The sequence below is a fragment of the Ctenopharyngodon idella genome, chromosome 20 (genome assembly GCF_019924925.1).
Source record: "Ctenopharyngodon idella isolate HZGC_01 chromosome 20, HZGC01, whole genome shotgun sequence".
Taxonomy (NCBI): Eukaryota; Metazoa; Chordata; class Actinopteri; order Cypriniformes; family Xenocyprididae; genus Ctenopharyngodon; species Ctenopharyngodon idella.
Genome location: NC_067239.1, coordinates 7885401 through 7902535, shown reverse-complemented (window position 1 = coordinate 7902535; position 17135 = coordinate 7885401). Strand labels below are relative to the sequence as shown.

Genomic DNA, 17135 nt, shown 5'->3' with positions numbered 1-17135 from the left:
CATTTGAAAGTGTTAATTATCTTGCTGTCAATGGAGGCCTCAATGAGCCATCGGATTTTATCAAAAATATCTTAATTTGTGTTCCGAAGATGAACAAAGGTCTTACGGGTGTGGAACGACATGAGGGTGAGTAATTAATGACAGAATTTTAATTTTTTGGTGAACTAACCCTTTAATATTTTTGTGGAAACCTTGATACACTTGTTTTCAGGATTCTATGATGAATAGAAATTTTAGAAGAAAGCATTTATTTGAAATATAAATCATTTGTAACATTATTAATGTCAGAAGTCGTATGGACATTTATGGTGCTTTTGTGTACTTTTGAAGCTTGATAACTCATTAGTCACCATCCACTTTCATTGTAAGGAAGAAATATTTATTTAAAACTTTTTCTTTTGTATACCAAAAAAGAAAGTAAGTCATATAGGTTTGGAACGACTTGAGGGTGAGTAAATGTTGACAGAATTTTCTATTTTGGGGTGAACTATTCCTTTAAATCCACAAATAACTGCTCGTTTCTCTTTGCCTGGAGTTAAGATGAGGGGGAAAATGCCCTAAATATCACATCCTGTCTCTTACCTGGACTCTTGTCAAGGAAAAGGCAGCAATGTGTCTGCAGTATCCATGGTAACACCTGTGGCAGATGGAGAAATGAAGATGGAAATAGTACAATGGAGTAAATTTCACACACAGAGAACGAGACAATCAGTGGAGGGAAGAGGATGAACAGATGAGATAAACCATTTCACTGTGACAGGGGCCATGATGACTCAAGTTAATGGACTCATCGACCTCCTGACGTTGCATGTGCAAAAAAAAAAAAAAAAAAAAAAAAAATCACAAACATACTCCTCCACAATCCACATCCTGGAGATCTTTAACTCTCAACATTGCCTTAATTACAAAACCCTCTGCCTACAAATAAATAATATTCTGGACTTATTCTGATAATATCACACAAAACATTGTGTTTATAACATGTAGATACACATGATGTCATCACTGTTTTAGCACTGACATGGTGGGTAAAAAAAAAAAAAAAAAAAAAATTCTAATTATGACTATTTATGACATCAGCAACGCCTGTAGTCTTTTGAATGACACGTGAATCATTTCCATCATCTAAGTTAAAACTGTCTTGAATTCGACTGGAACATCAGTAGGCTACCTATGATTAAAGACTGTTATAACACTGTTTTATTTCCATCTGCAATACCTTTTTCAGAGCTGACATTCTCCAGAGGTTCGTAGCATCGCTTCAGTCCTTAATGTGAATGCGGATGTTTGTAAGCACACAGGATCAGGCAGGTGTGTATCAGTAGTCCATGGTTTTAATATACACACGTGTTCAGCTGCAGTCCGTTTGCATCAGCAGAATCCCTGCAGACCCTCCGCATGATCCGATCGTTTCTATAACTCACTGTTCTTTAATTACATAAAGTGCGTTTTCACAACTAATTTCTACATCTGATTAAGAAAAAAAAATTGAGCTTATAAAGAAAGAAGGTGATCATGGTGGGGAGATAAAGCGTCATTGCAATAAATAACTTGACAACTTTTGAGACCTTTCGTCCACTAGGAGGAGCCATAGATAGATAGATAGATAGATGTTCTCAATATCACTGTTATTGGTCTTATTTAATGTTATGTTTTTTACATTTTGGAGAATTAAAACAAGAAATCTAAAATCCTGAGGGACAGTATTCACATGAACAAAATCAGTCATTTCATAACAAGAAATATCTTTCCATTGAGTAAAAAATGACTTTATTGGATAAATACTGTTTATATGACAATGATCATAAGAATAGTGTTACAGGTTATCATGTATAAATGTGATCTATATGTTGATAATATGGACAAATGAGTCAATCAATGCAAACCGTATAAAAAAAAACTTGAAAAACAAACAAGACCTTGAAAAGGCCCTATCAAATAAGTGTTATGCTTGATAAATATGCACATTCAACATTGGCAAAATGAATAAGAATAATTTATATATATATATATATATATATATATATATATAAAAACAAAATGTGTGAGAAAAAAAAAGACAAGTGTTTTGAATAATAAACATTTCACTGAAAGAAAATGGGAATGCAGAAGTTCACTACTAATTGTTTATTAACTTAAATATTTTTTCTGTGGTCTGAGAAAATTCACTTCACCTCAGTTTAAATGACCCTTGAAAGAAGTGTTAAAACAGACTAAAATCTAGATCATATTTTGGATACCCTAAATGTGTTCGCACTATACAATTTTTATAGTTGAAACGGTTTTGAACTTTATGAACGGGGAGTTTGGGCTTGTTCTATGAGGTCGGGATGCCACTGCCAATGGGAGGAGTGGAGAGAGGCGGCAGTAGGAGACTCTTGAGTTTCACTGACATGGCTGCGATCTCTGGGTCCTGAGTTTCATACATCTTTACCAGCCGGGCGAATTTGAGAACACCTGAAAGGCAAAATGCAGAGGTTAAAATGACACCATTTTATTTGTGTTTGTATGTTTGCGTGTTCAATCTCACCTTCTCCCTCATTGTTGAAGCCATATGCTTTGATGACCTCCTGTTGGATCTGAGTGGCTACGGGAAGCACGAGCTGCAGCATCTTGCCCATGTCATTGCAGGCGCTTTCTCTGGCTTCCTCCATGCGGGCGGCGTTCTCAGGCACAGAGAAAGCCTGGATCACCTCACTGAGAACAACTGCAATAGATGGGAGGAATGGGAAAACAGTTTGGCTGAGTCCAAGCAGTGTTCTTGTCGTCAACAAAAACTATGACAAAAAAAATAATAGATTGTTTTTAACAAGTCTCCACAAGCTTCCATGCTTGGGGTTGCCAGATGTCAAGATTTTACATCCCCCAATCAGAACTTTTTTCTTAAATTGATAAATTTTCTGCCCTTTGTTTTACTTAAAGGGGACCTATTATGCCCCTTTTCACAAGACGTAACATAAGTCTCTGGTGTCCCCAGAATGTGTCTGTGAAGTTTCAGCTCAAAATACCCCACAGATCATTTATTATACCATTTTGAGTGTAAGGAAAATCCCAAATTCAGTATCTCAGAAAATTAGAATATTACTTAAGACCAATACAAAGAAAGGATTTTTAGAATCTTGGCCAACTGAAAAGTATGAACATGAAAAGTATGAGCATGTACAGCACTCAATACTTAGTTGGGGCTCCTTTTGCCTGAATTACTGCAGCAATGTAGCGTGGCATGGAGTCGATCAGTCTGTGGCACTGCTCAGGTGTTATAAGAGCCCAAGTTGCTCTGATAGTGGCCTTCAGCTCTTCTGCATTGTTGGGTCTGGCATATCGCATCTTCCTCTTCACAATACCCCATAGATTTTCTATGGGGTTAAGGTCAGGCGAGTTCGCTGGCCAATTAGGAACAGGGATACCATGGTCCTTAAACCAGGTACTAGTAGCTTTGGCATTGTGTACAGGTGCCAAGTCCTGTTGGAAAATGAATTCTGCATCTCCATAAAGTTGGTCAGCAGCAGGAAGCATGAAGTGCTCTAAAATTTCCTGGTATGCGGCTGCGTTGACCTTGGACCTCAGAAAACACAGTGGACCAACACCAGCAGATGACATGGCACCCCAAACCATCACTGACTGTGGAAACTTTACACTGGACCTCAAGCAACGTGGATTGTGTGCCTCTCCTCTCTTCCTCCAGACTCTGGGACCCTGATTTCCAAAGGAAATGCAAAATTTACTTTCATCAGAAAACATAACCTTGGACCACTCAGCAGCAGTCCAGTCCTTTTTGTCTTTAGCCCAGGCGAGACACTTCTGACCCTGTCTGTTGTTCAAGAGTGGCTTGACACAAGGAATGCGACAGCTGAAACCCATGTCTTGCATACGTCTGTGCGTAGTGGTTCTTGAAGCATTGACTCCAGCTGCAGTCCACTCTTTGTGAATCTCCCCCACATTTTTGAATGGGTTTTGTTTCACAATCCTCTCCAGGGTGCGGTTATCCCTATTGCTTGTACACTTTTTTCTACCACATCTTTTCCTTCCCTTCGCCTCTCTATTAATGTGCTTGGACACAGAGCTCTGTGAACAGCCAGCCTCTTTTGCAATGACCTTTTGTGTCTTGCCCTCCTTGTGCAAGGTGTCAATGGTCGTCTTTTGGACAACTGTCAAGTCAGCAGTCTTCCCCATGATTGTGTAGCCTACAGAACTAGACTGAGAGACCATTTAAAGGCCTTTGCAGGTGTTTTGAGTTAATTAGCTGATTAGAGTGTGGCACCAGGTGTCTTCAATATTGAACCTTTTCACAATATTCTAATTTTCTGAGATACTGAATTTGGGATTTTCCTTAGTTGTCAGTTATAATCATCAAAATTAAAAGAAATAAACATTTGAAATACATCAGTCTGTGTGTAATGAATGAATATAATATACAAGTTTCACTTTTTGAATGGAATTAGTGAAATAAATCAACTTTTTGATGATATTCTAATTATATGACCAGCACCTGTACAGTACCTACTGCTATATATGCTGTTAATATGACTCAAAACAACAAAAGAAAAACAGAAAATCACTCACTGCTCTTGCTTTAATAACTTTAGTAGATTTAATAAGAATAAATTTCTTGAAAGCTGCTATAAAATTATCTATTGCACGTCATGATGTGCATTGAGTTGACTCACATTATTTATGTTTCTCACTTAAGAACTTCCATTAGGGAAACATATATTGTCCTTACCAGTGCCTGAATTCATGTACATGATAAACTGATTCATGACCTTGGGAGCTGTTTGAGATGCTGACTGACTAAAACTAGACAAAAATTCTTGAACTTGGCTAAACAAAAAACAGGATAGGTTAACTAAATAAGATAAAAACTAAAAAAGGACATTTGACACAGAACTAACGCTAAGTCTAAATTAAAAAAAAAAAAAAAAAAAAGCTGACAAGTACCATGTACAAGTCATGACCCTAAGCATGTGACATCTCACCTCTTGCCTGCTCTACAGTGAGCGTGGGCTGCTGTGCTGGGGCAGAGGCCATGCCGGCTCACTCCACGGGGAGATTCACTACTGATGACTGCAATGGCAAAACGGAAAATTTGATAAATTATACATTGCTGACATTATGTAAGCATACTCTAAAATATGAAGAAGAAAACTACATGAGTTTGACTGTTCATCTTTCTCCAACAGATCACATTTTCAACATCAACTTGAGAACACTGGCACCTGTGTACCACCACAGTATCACTACATACTGTATTCATAAAATATAATAATAATAATAATAATAATAATAGAAGAAGAAGAAAATCTCAAAATTATTATGTGTTGTTGTTGTCCATCTGTAGTTTTCATTGTCAACCACATCAAGCCCTTGATAATGATTATAGGCAAAGATGAAATACCCAGCAAACAATACTTAAATATACCGAATAAATTGCTTTCAATCAGCCTTAACTTTTATAAATTATTAGACTCGAGCAATTTTGATGTGCTATGAAGAATGAGAGCTATTGTCAGCTGTCATCTATCATTGGCATGTTAGTTCCGCGTACCGCGAAACCACCGATTGGTCATTATCTCTAAATTCCAAAGTTAAATATATAATTACCTTATACACTAATAATACCTTTAATATTTCTATGTACTTACATTGTTGATTCCAGTACCTGATCACAGCCTCTCCTGTGACGCGGAGTCGCGCACACTTCCGGTCGGTACAGCCATAAAAGTGTCCGTGGGCAACAACAACCAAGTAAGGCTCTGAACCACAGAAATAAGATAGAATGGAAATGACAATATTAACAAATCATAAAATGGGCGAGGCTTTGCAGCCCGAATTTAGTCTCTAATTGGTGAAACAAGATTGGTATAAATAATACTAATTTAACTCTTCACTGTGTATTTTTCAGTCAAATGCTCAATGACATTATACTATTATTATCCGCTCCTTTGCCGAAATGGATAGAGTTGTCACGTGATACCTATTACTTTTCTTAGTGATGGTCAGGCTGGACCAGTAACAGGTCTGCGATTACATGCTTTTATAATAATTTAAGTGACTTTATAGAGGTTGCTGTGAGCTTACGATTTAATTTATGTCATATATTAATCATTGGAATCAATAAACCTAAAACATTATACGTTTTAAGTGATGTTGTTTTTTCACTGAGACAAAAAAAGTCCTGAAATTTGAATGCGTTTTAAATGAATTATTCGTTTTTTGAGCCACCAAGCGCCCCTGGAGGAAACGGTATCAACCTACAAACTGTCATTAGACGGCAGCATTCGCCGACCGGTGCTACTGCAAATCAATAAGGAAGTCTGGTAAATAAATACTGACACGTAAACATAGTAGCGATTTCAACGTAGTTTTATTTAATAGTTGCATACATTTTACTCTAATAACATTTCAGGTATGAAATATGGAACGCAAGCTGGCTGAATTCAGAGCCCGAAAGAAAGCCCAGACTGAAGCTAAGAAACCTGCTGTTTGTGTGATCCAGAGTGAAATGAAAGCAATAAGCGATATGTCTCCGGCAGTGTCTACTGATACAACAGAGCTGAAGCCTAACACCTGTCCTCAGAGTCCACACAAAGAGGTCTGATTGCACTTACTATTTTAAAAACCATTGACAGTAAAATGATTTAAAAAAAAAAAAAAAAAAAAACAGTGGAAGCTTGTTTCCGCCACAGGGTAAATAAAAGGGTAAATGCCACCTTTGCCTCACAATTCTGACTTTTTTCTCGCAATTGTGAGTTTATATCTCAAGTTCGGACTTTAGGCCTACTCTGAATGCGAGTTGATATTACAGTTCTGAGGACAAAAAAGTAAAAATGGTGAGTTATAAACGCTGATTTGCGAGAAATAAAGTAAGAATTGCGAGATATAAACTCGCAATTGCTAGAAAAAAGTCAGAACTGCTAGATAAAAAAAAAAACAAAAAAAACATCGCAATTACCTTGCAGTTTTACACGTGAGGTTATAGATCATATTCTGATTTTACTGGTTGAGAATCTCTTCACATCTTCATCTTCTGTGGAAGTCTTGGGACCAAAAAATGTTCATCCAATCATTGCATTCGGTCCACTATCAATGGCAAAATACTCTTTTAGTTGTCTACCTTCATTATTATTGTAATGTTATGCGCTTTGAGACATGAGGTAATTTAATGCTGTCTCTCATGACGCTTTGCAGACTCTGTTGTGTGCGTTTATGTGTTTTGGAGGAAGCGTGGCTTTGGGAGAGCTAGCTTGCTATTGCTAGCCTCTCCGAAATTTCCTACCCTACCTTTAATGTTTTATTCTGTGGAGGAATCAAGTTTCCATATAAAACTGAAAACTGACCTTGTTATTTTTGTCCAACTAAATGTAATATTTTTATTTTATTTTAGGATCAAGGTGATCATTTTCTGAATACTACATCTGGTCACTGGTTTCAGCATCTGGCTCTTAACTATCTTACCCTGTTTAAAGTGCTGCTGTGGCTTGTGCTGTTGGGGCTTTTTTCAGAACTTGAGTTTGGCCTGCCATTTTTTCTCATATCATTATTCTACTGGCTCTATGAAGGCCTTCGAAGCCCAAAAGCCAGACAACCTGGAGAAATGAGTGCATACTCTGTGTTTAACCCTGATTGTCAACCCATTCTGGGGACTTTAACAGCCGAACAGCTGGAAGGAGAGATGGGATACAGGCCGATGGCCAATAGATGAACGTGTTTGAAAGGCATGCAAACTTTGCAGCCAACTGTATGGACAACAAGGAAGACAGTCTAAATGTGGACTTGGGGAAACGTATTTGCATTATATTAATGTATCTCGGTTCTTTAATGGTTTACTCATATTTACATAAATAAAATGCTTTATTTCATTGATTTACATATACACCCCATTTATGCAGTGTAATCCAATCATACATCTAGCAAATGAGAACCTGTCACATATATTTTTAGTTAATACTCAGCTATAGTTTTTGTTATCCAGACTAATTTAATATGTGGAGCTGAAATGTATTACTGGGTGATATAACTTTTTGATGAATGCATATAGAATAAAATCTCTCACATTCACATACAATAAAAAAATGTACATCACCACTAAAAGGTCAGAAATTAGATAAAGGCCCTCAATTTGATATCAGTAATAGCTAGAAAACTATTAAACAGCTTTGCCAAGGATGACTACTGTCCTTCTTTCTTCAATGTTGCATTCAATTAAAATTATTTTCTACAATAGGATTCACGGTTGCATGTGACTGCATGATTTCAAAGATGTCTTTTGTGCTCTTTGACTTAAAGGGTTAGTTAACCCAAAAATGAAAATTCTGTCATTAATTACTCACCCTCATGTCGTTCCACACCCGTAAGACCTTTGTTCATCTTTGGAACACAAACTAAGATATTTTTGATAATATCCGATGGCTCAGTGAGGCCTGCATTGTTAGCAAGACAATTAACACTTTCAGATGCCCAGTAAGGTACTAAAGACATATTTAAAACAGTTAATGTGACTACAGTGGTTCAACCTTAATGTTATGAAGTGACGAGAATACTTTTTGTGCGCCAAAAAAAATAACGACTTTATTCAACAATATCTAGTGATGGGTGATTTCAAAACACAGCTTCATGAAGCTTCAAAGCTTTACGAATCTTTTGTTTCGAATCAGTGGTTAGGAGCGCGTATCAAACTGCCAAGGTCACGCCCCCCAGTGGTGAACCATTGAAATTTCGAAACACTTATGATGTAACGAAGCCTCGTTTACTGAAATCATGTGACTTTGGCAGTTTGATACATGCTCCGAACCACTGATTCGAAACAAAAGATTCGTAAAGATTTGAATGTAATGTAATGGATTACATTATTAACTACAGTTTTTGTCATGTAATTTGGAATCCGTAACCGACTACAATTTGTAAGTAATTTATACCAGCACTGGTCCCGCCCTCACGTCATTAAACATATAATCAGAGAAGAGATGGAGGGGAAGTTACATTGATTAAAGACTACAAGAGAACATGAATTTAAAAATAAATCAATGATGTGCCTGATACATTTTTGTAATAAATACTGGAATATTCCATAAAAAATAGGAATTATTTTGATTTCATGATGACTTTAAATGAAATAGATCACCATAAAAAATAAATAAAATTCGGTCATAATTTACACATTTAAAACCCGTATGATTTTCTTTACAGAATGATGACAGAATTTTGGGTGAACTATTGCTTTAAAAAGAAAGCAACACAACGGGCGCTAAGACACTACGAGACGAGAACTCCAAAACACTACGATGTACGATGACGCCTTCCTGTCCCGCAGTACTATGCGATAGGAATTTATTCAGTGAACCGCAGTTGAACCTGAACTCTGGACCGCCAGTTAGACACGGACTGCGATTAAAGTAAGACCACAGTTATAGAATTCATCTGCACCGCAGCTTTGTACGCGAATAGCATATCGTCCAGGAACGCATGCTGAGAACAAACTACCATAGCTACCATCATTTAAGAGTTAGTAAATGTAAATGTTTTATAAATGTCTTGGGTCTGGACAACAAGTATGAGTAGTATATGTGAGTTTAAGGCACAAATGTTAATCATTTGGAAAACAGTCCCTTCTGTCTTGGTGTCTTCCATGCAAATTGTTCAGTACCTGCTAAAAACAAAAACAAACAAAAAAACGTATCCCTTTTTTTATATATTTACTTATTCTACACAGTTTGTGAGTATAGTTGTCTAGCTTGATGTGTTTTATCATTGTGTTATGTTATGAAATAAGTGATTTTGACTAATTCTGAAAACTTATGATTATTATCATTAAAGATTGTTGAATTTATCTTTTCAACCTGTTCAAAAATTCACCTGCATTTAGGTCTATTCTCAAAATTATACATATGAACAAATCTAGCATTAACTTTGATGAAAAAATAATCTGAACTTTGTTTGAGCCCATTCAGCTCCAACTGTTGCAGTGTCACCAGTCAGTGAGAAGTGCTTAAATCTTCAACAAATTCTTCACAGTTGAACTATCATGGTTAAGACAGAAAATATAAGCACAAATAAAGAAGTAATTAAAAAAATACCATTGGAGCCAGCGTGAAATTGTGCAAGGGGATCTAAATAAAAATTCATAAATATATTTGGTATTGACAGGGACACTGCTGTGACACTTTAAAAAATTACATTAATCTTTTGTTTCTGTGGATGTAGTGGTAATGTCCTTTTTTTTTCTAAAGTTGGCATGAAACAGAAGTTGAATGTTATTGAAATGATAATCAGTATAGTTGTGGGACATGTTTTGTCCCATGTGATACCAAAAAGACAAATCTGTAGTAAATCAGTATTTTGTTTTATTTTATCTAGAATCTTATTCCTCTCTCTCATTATGATTAGATAATCATGACTTTGCAAGACTTCTGTTGTACTTTTCCCCTGGTTGTTTGCTGAAGGTGTGTCTTTTTGAACTGCAGCAAGGTGTGCTTTCTATTTCAGCTAGTGTCATGGCGAGCAGCCCTGCAGTGCTTATGCGTTTGGTGGCTTCAGCCTATGCCGTGGCAGAAAAGGCTGGAACTATTGTCCGGAAAGTGCTGCAAAGTGGAGAGCTTGGTATCGTTGAAAAGGTACGGCAAGTAGTGGCATGTGATCAACAAGAATGTTGATCCAAAAAACATTTCCCACCTGAGATGACAAGTTGATGAATTTAGTTGAAGCCCTTGACCCCAAATCAGACCCTAAAATCGGATTGGTTGAACAAGGATGCTGATCCAGGAACACGTCCTACTTGGCAAAATTACAGCAGCAAGTAGGGTTGCCTCCGACCAAAGATTTTGCTAGTCGACTAGTAGTCATTAATTTAAGTGTTACGTTAAACTTACATGTTACAAATGATAAGCCATGCTTGAGGTTAATGAATGATAGGCAAACAATTAGATTTCCTGCCCGGCATAATTACCACATCGACCAGCCATTTTAACGGACTGCGTGACTTTGCCACTTCCTGTGGATTTTTTTTTTTTTTTTTTTTTCTGCGACCAACTGACCAATTAAATATTTTGTCAACCTAACCTCTTCACTTCGACTAATGTTTGGTCGACTATTAGGGGGGCAGCCCTAGAGGCAACACTTGAGAAGAGAACTGTTAATATTGTAACTATGGATGGTGAAATTATTTGCTTGTTTTGACATATGCTTTTGACATATTTTTGTAACCTTTGCTTTTGGCATAGACAGGAGCTGATGATCTACAGACACTGGCTGACAGGCTTGTTCAGAAGAGTATATGTGCATCCCTGTCGAAAAACTTCCCTAAAGTCACTATCATCGGGGAGGAGGTGTGTAAGTCTCATAATATGAAGATGCTCAGCCTGTTTTGGCTCCAAACAGCTGTCAAAACTACATTTATTTGTGTAGGAATTACCAGCTGAGTCTGCTGAGGAAGACCTGATAGAGAACGGGCACAGCAGCCTAATCGTACAAAAATCCTGTCCCGATCAGTATGCCAGCCTGAAGGAGGAAGAGGTAAATGATAAAAAGTGAAAAAAGTGAAATGTGAAGGTGAAGTATGGTAACCCACACTCGGAATTTGTCCTCTGCATTTAACCCATCCAAGTTAGTGCACACACATTAGGAGTAGTCACTATGAATAGTGAACACACACACCTGGAGCAGCGGGCAGCCATTTTGCTGTGGTGCCGGGGAATATGGCCAATTGGCCATAATGCGTAAAACATAAAAACACTAGTAAACCTCACTCCCCTGGCCTCAAGAGGCACGCTAGCAACTGATGCTAGAGACTGCAGTCTTTAGCGTCCTTGTTAGTGCGTCCGCATCCCATGCCGGAGACCCGGGTATGAATCCCGCTCGAAGCAAGTAGGACCGGTTACATGTAGAATATACCATTTTTAAATTAACTTATTCTGAAAGAGTTTTGAGAGAGTAGGAACATAAAAGTACGGTAACTCAATATGGTATTTTTACTAAGGTTTCATCTTTATTTCTCAGCTGGTTGTGTGGGTGGACCCTCTTGATGGCACTAAAGAATATACAGAAGGTGAGCAGATAAAAAGCTTTCAGCATTACTCAACTCCCACTTCCATTTCAGTTTTGGTCTTGTTCAGCTGTGACTGTAAACAACATTCCACAATAAAGAACCCGGTATTAACATCTGTCTGTGGTGAAGTGATCAAATGTGATCTACATTTGGCCATTCGATTATACAAATTACATTTGTAGGTGGTACAAAAGCCTGTGACCACATTCACTGTCTGCGTTCCACTCTGTCTACCACACAGCTTTTTCCACCGAAATTACCTGTAACAATGGGACTTTTTCCTCCCAGACCTGTTGCTGTCTGCATTTCCATCATGATCTATTGCTATAACTGAATGAAAGATATCAATTCGCAAGACATTGTATACAATGTATGGACAGAAAAGATAGCATCGATTTTACCGTATCAATTCGAGCCCGAGTCTGACGATAAAACATCTGAAGTAGTCGATCAACCAGAAACTGATTCGCAATCACGACTGGAGTAGGATGGTTCTATATGGTAAGTGTCACCTTAGTTATTTATAAGACGTGTACCTGTGGGAACTGTATCAGAATGCCAAGCGAAGCTGAAAACCTCTAATATAAGATAAACATTTTGGCCAGATGTGTACAGACTTTTTCATCATAACTATTAAAAAAGAAAAATGGCTATATCATTGTTTGACATTACAATGAGTGTTTACTGTTTACAGAGAGAATACTTCAACTAGTTAGCGTGAACTAGCATCTTAACATCCTATTACAATACAGACAGAGCTCCACTCTAGACAGATGTTTCACACACTGTCTGCGAAACAGAGTGGAATGCAGACAAGCAAAGTGTACTTCAAATGCATTTGGATGTGTCTCTGACAAAAGTGAAGAATGGCCTACTCACTTGCCACCCAGCCAAAATCTAGCCACACATGGTTATTTGTGGAGATTGATGTTAATATCAGATGTAAATGGCTTCGACTGATCGAATCACTTGTGTGGATGTCGATACCAGGTGTAAATAGGGAGTCCCATTTAACATTGCTTTGTAAAATTTTGTGGACGAAATCCAGTCATTTCAATTGAAATCTGCGTGTTTGGGAGTTTTGTGTGAGGGCAAAAAAGTTCCCCACAAAGATTTCACTCATGTTTATGTCGGTCACGCTAATTCATAAAGTGACTATAATTAATAAAGTGACTTCTGTGTAAGCTGTGCTTCATACATCGCTACATTAATGACAATGGACCTTTTTTGCCCACAAAATTTTGCTGAAATATCACTAATATGACTGCATCTTAAGACTATATTTTTTTCTGTGTCGCACCAGTTAGTCCAGGGGTGCAACACTCAGCTCTTGGAGGGCCACAGCCCTACAGAGTTTATCCAAAGCCACTGGAAGGCAAGCCTGCAACCTTTAGCCAAAAAAGCGTAACGGCTAATGCGAACTGGCGGTATGCATTGGCAGTACGCAGGGAGGAGTTTTGAATGGCGACGCGATAGGCTGAGAGGTGCCGCACGTGATTAAGTTAGCCGTTACGCTTTCTCCAATGGTAAGGGATACAGACCCTCTTATCTCCCTATAATAATACGATCTCTGGTTTATCTTCAACCTTAATTAAACTCACCTGATCCAGCTAATCAAGTCCTTCAGGCTTATTTGAAAACTACGGCTGCATACTTCCCTACTATATAGTAGGCAAAAAACGGTATGTGACAAAAGAAGTATGTCCGAATTCATAGTACTCATAAAAGGGGGGGAAAAAAGGCAAAAAGTACCCGGATGGCCTACTACTTCCAGCGAGATTCAGAAGTCCTTTACTATCCCATGAGGTGACGCAACTGACACTGGTAGGTCACATGATAATAACAACATGGCGAAAGTAGTACATCCGGATTACATTCATACATATGATATAGAACATACTTTTTTAGCGGCCGTGAAGTAATTACTTATTCAATATAAGTTCCAACTCAAGAGAGTATACGATTTCAGACGGAGCCTACAGGTATGTGTGTTTGAGCAGGTTGAAACTAAACTCTGCAGTGCTGTGGCCCTCCAGGAACTGAGTTTTGCACCCATCCACATCAGAATATGTTACTTATTTATTTTTTTCCCCAAAATCCAGATTTACAGTATATAGCTGTACTAAACATCAGTTACCATTTGCTTGGCTTTGATTTTTGTCCCTTCCCACAGCAATTCACTTTCAGTGAGGACAGAAAAATGACTTGACATTCATGTCATGCCTAGTTAGGACCTAGTGTTGCAAGCATGTCCACTGCAACAACACTATCCCTCATTACCTTCTCTCTCTACCTCCACTTGACCTCCATATGCTGAACACACCTGATGCTGTCACATAGTGATCTTCTCTCAATTTCCCCCTATTTCTCTCTCTGTCTTTGCTCTTCTGTCTCTGTTGTAGCTGCAAGGGTTTTGTACAACCCAGTTTACATACAGAAGCCAGTGCAGCCCCACAGAGCCCCTTACCGTACGGTGATTTCATTTTTTTCTTTTTGAGGCATGTCACCTTGAAATTAGACCAGAGTAGAAGGTTGCAGTCAATCAAAAACAGCTGTTGACAATTTCTCGTAGTTGACCAGCGATGACTGCATTGCATTTGCACTCTTTGTTGCCGATGAAGTGCAACTGAATGATGGTTTTTACATTTTGTCCAATGTACCTGTTCTTTTTCATCCATTTTAGTTGGTACTTGGTTGTTTAGCAGTAATTTATAAAGTTGAATACTTTATTGGACAAGTACTGGTATATTATCAGGCATGCAAAGAATGGACAGGAAATTATGAGGGAAAGAATTGGGGAATGGGGAAGGGACATGTTGCAGGCTTGACTCGAACCTGCATTACTGGCATGAGCACTAAAGTCCCCGATATACTCACAGCAAAGTTCTTTTTAGTTATTCGCTTAGGGGTAAAAAGACGTTTGAAATACCTGAGCAGCAGTATATTGTTAGCGAACAGCCCAATCCTGCTGAGTGCTGCGTTCAGATGAATATGTAAATATGTGCTGCTCCCTTTCCTTTCAATAACAAAATAAACACACAACAAAAATGGAAGCAGGGGAAAAAAAGCAGTTAAGAAAGCTTCTGATCATAACAATGTGGATATGTTTGCACCAGCTCTGGAATTATGTAAACACCACACTAAAGGTAGTTAAAAGATGTTTACCAGCCAGATGCGAACTTTCCAGGAAAGTTTGGTAAGATGATTCAAACTCGTTTTGGCCTGATTTTGTTCAAACTGATGTCACACCAGTTCATTCGATTTTGCTTCAAGTATATTGGGGCCTTAATACTCAAAATTGCTGCACCACAACTCTGTCTTACCCATAAAAAGAGAGGCAATATACGAGAGCATAGAGAAGTTAAAATTATTTTCATGTTGGGCTTGACTAATGAATACTTTGCATAATGTTTGTTTGCTGTTTCATTATAGGGCTTTTGGATCATGTGACAGTGCTAATAGGGATTGCTTATGGGGGGACAGCCATTGCTGGAGTCATCAATCAGCCCTTCTACAACTACCAGGTTCAACCTGTTGTTCGAGTCACACGTTACGCTACATTTGGTAGAGGCTAGGGTTGGTTAACCTGTTTTGTTTTTGCTCTCTGTTCACTCAGATAGGGGCTGGTGCTTCTTTGGGCAGAACATTATGGGGAGTTCTGGGTTTGGGCGCATTTGGGTTTCAACTCCAGGAAGTCCCAGATGGTAAAAGAATCATCACAACCACACGTTCCCATAGCAATAAACTTGTGACCGACACAGTACAAGCTATGGAGCCTCATGATGTCATCAGAGTGGGAGGAGCTGGGAATAAGGTGGGACACTAGCCTTGATTTCGAGTCAATATTGGCATTGAAATTGAACTAATCAGTCTTCATTCTGGGCCTGGTAGATCATCCAGCTAGTGGAGGGAAAGGCCTCCGCTTATGTGTTTGCCAGTCCAGGATGTAAAAAGTGGGACACTTGTGCACCTGAGGCAATTCTGCATGCAGTTGGAGGTGATAGTCATTGGTTGCATGTTCACTTTTACAAATGTACTTGATATTTAACATAAATATGCTTAAGTGGTTTTTATGTTGTTTTCATATACAGGCAAACTGACAGACATCCATGGTAATGCATTCAGATATGATGCCAATGTGAAGCACATGAATTCTGCTGGAGTTCTGGCGACACTAAAGGATCATCAGTACTATTTAAGCAGAGTGCCACAGGCTGTCCTACAGGCTCTTCCCTCTGACTAAACCATTACAGGATATGAAGTCATACTCTAAACATTTGTGCCTCAAAGCTGTGATATGTCTTTGCCATAAAATATTCATTCATCTGAAAATGTTCTTAGATTTAACTGTTTAAGATTAATAAGATTTCATTATTTACTGAGTACATTCACATGTTTTTTATTAGGGGACCAAATAAAATTAAAAAACATTTTGTTTCAGGTTTTATTATTTGTAGTGATATATACTGTAGGTAATTTAAAACAAAACAACTGTCAACATATCATACATTTAACACATACATGTCCTATTGCATACATACATGTCCTACATACATGTCCTATTGCATATATACAATGGTCATAACTATTACATTTTGTTTTAATTGGCGTGTAATTACATGTTTTGCCATTTGCATGGCTGTCTAATTTTTTAGAGAATATGAAAACATTAATTTGTCTGACAGTATTGATTATTGTTTTTATATATTGTCTTACAGAATTGTTGGTAGATGCATTTGAGTTAATTGTTAATAGTTAACATTAAGTTACCTATTAGTAAAACCAGTGTTTTCAGCACTAAGGTATTTAAAATTAGTTCTGTAATCATTTTATTGATTTTTTGCTTCAGGCAAGCAAGTCTGAACCACCCTGCTACTGTGAATGGGTTTTTTTCATACAAAGCTGCTTGACAGTTTTGCATCACCAGCCATAACCAAAACATTACAACAACAGACACACAACAAAAGTGCACCAACGTTGCTTTAAAACAACCATGACAATAATGAAATATGTGTGTAGGTTAACACCTTAACACTAGGTTGTGTTGAGATGAATACTGTACCAATCATTTAGTGAGCAGACTGTTATATTATAA

At 37.9% G+C, this 17135-nt stretch overlaps 3 protein-coding genes across 7 annotated transcripts; 2 read left to right on the top strand and 1 right to left on the bottom strand.

Annotated features, from left to right (window-relative positions):
- Positions 1 to 1753: 1753 nt before the first annotated feature.
- On the bottom strand, positions 1754 to 5767 carry grcc10 (gene rich cluster, C10 gene). Of its 2 annotated transcripts, none has more exons than XM_051874021.1 (4): positions 5643 to 5767; positions 4977 to 5064; positions 2531 to 2707; positions 1754 to 2457 (listed from the first exon to the last, which is right to left on the bottom strand). In XM_051874021.1, the coding sequence occupies exons 2-4, from the start codon at positions 5026 to 5028 to the stop codon at positions 2318 to 2320; spliced, it is 369 nt and encodes a 122-aa protein (XP_051729981.1). In that variant the 5' UTR covers positions 5029 to 5064; positions 5643 to 5767; the 3' UTR covers positions 1754 to 2317. The 2 variants fall into 2 exon arrangements, with proteins under 2 accessions (XP_051729981.1, XP_051729982.1); XM_051874022.1 differs by having other exon boundaries at positions 5660 to 5737.
- A 262-nt stretch (positions 5768 to 6029) lies between these two features.
- On the top strand, positions 6030 to 8163 carry saysd1 (SAYSVFN motif domain containing 1). 2 transcript variants are annotated; one of them, XM_051874019.1, is made up of 3 exons: positions 6030 to 6317; positions 6407 to 6592; positions 7385 to 8163. In XM_051874019.1, the coding sequence occupies exons 2-3, from the start codon at positions 6416 to 6418 to the stop codon at positions 7700 to 7702; spliced, it is 495 nt and encodes a 164-aa protein (XP_051729979.1). In that variant the 5' UTR covers positions 6030 to 6317; positions 6407 to 6415; the 3' UTR covers positions 7703 to 8163. The 2 variants fall into 2 exon arrangements, with proteins under 2 accessions (XP_051729979.1, XP_051729980.1); XM_051874020.1 differs by lacking the exon at positions 6030 to 6317 and having other exon boundaries at positions 6324 to 6592.
- Positions 8164 to 9189: 1026 nt separating this feature from the next.
- On the top strand, positions 9190 to 16470 carry bpnt1 (bisphosphate nucleotidase 1). Of its 3 annotated transcripts, none has more exons than XM_051874008.1 (10): positions 9190 to 9392; positions 10483 to 10610; positions 11217 to 11321; positions 11401 to 11508; positions 11992 to 12040; positions 14443 to 14508; positions 15473 to 15564; positions 15657 to 15854; positions 15932 to 16037; positions 16132 to 16470. In XM_051874008.1, exons 2-10 carry the CDS (start codon positions 10491 to 10493, stop codon positions 16281 to 16283), a joined length of 996 nt encoding a protein of 331 aa, XP_051729968.1. In that variant the 5' UTR covers positions 9190 to 9392; positions 10483 to 10490; the 3' UTR covers positions 16284 to 16470. The 3 variants fall into 3 exon arrangements, with proteins under 3 accessions (XP_051729968.1, XP_051729970.1, XP_051729969.1); XM_051874009.1 differs by having other exon boundaries at positions 9333 to 9501; XM_051874010.1 differs by lacking the exon at positions 14443 to 14508 and having other exon boundaries at positions 9210 to 9392.
- The last annotated feature ends 665 nt before the right edge of the window (positions 16471 to 17135 follow it).

Excerpts from the sequence above, each read along its gene's own strand:
- grcc10 (XM_051874021.1), bottom strand. The coding sequence starts at position 5,028 with ATGGCCTCTGCCCCAGCACAGCAGCCCACGCTCACTGTAGAGCAGGCA. Across the intron at positions 2,708-4,976 it reads CACTGTAGAGCAGGCAAGAG|TTGTTCTCAGTGAGGTGATC; the intron begins GTGAGATGTCAC and ends CATCTATTGCAG. Across the intron at positions 2,458-2,530 it reads CTTCAACAATGAGGGAGAAG|GTGTTCTCAAATTCGCCCGG; the intron begins GTGAGATTGAAC and ends TTTGCCTTTCAG.
- saysd1 (XM_051874019.1), top strand. The coding sequence starts at position 6,416 with ATGGAACGCAAGCTGGCTGAATTCAGAGCCCGAAAGAAAGCCCAGACT. Across the intron at positions 6,593-7,384 it reads CTCAGAGTCCACACAAAGAG|GATCAAGGTGATCATTTTCT; the intron begins GTCTGATTGCAC and ends ATTTTATTTTAG.
- bpnt1 (XM_051874008.1), top strand. The coding sequence starts at position 10,491 with ATGGCGAGCAGCCCTGCAGTGCTTATGCGTTTGGTGGCTTCAGCCTAT. Across the intron at positions 14,509-15,472 it reads GCCCCACAGAGCCCCTTACC|GGCTTTTGGATCATGTGACA; the intron begins GTACGGTGATTT and ends GTTTCATTATAG. Across the intron at positions 15,855-15,931 it reads TGGGAGGAGCTGGGAATAAG|ATCATCCAGCTAGTGGAGGG; the intron begins GTGGGACACTAG and ends TGGGCCTGGTAG.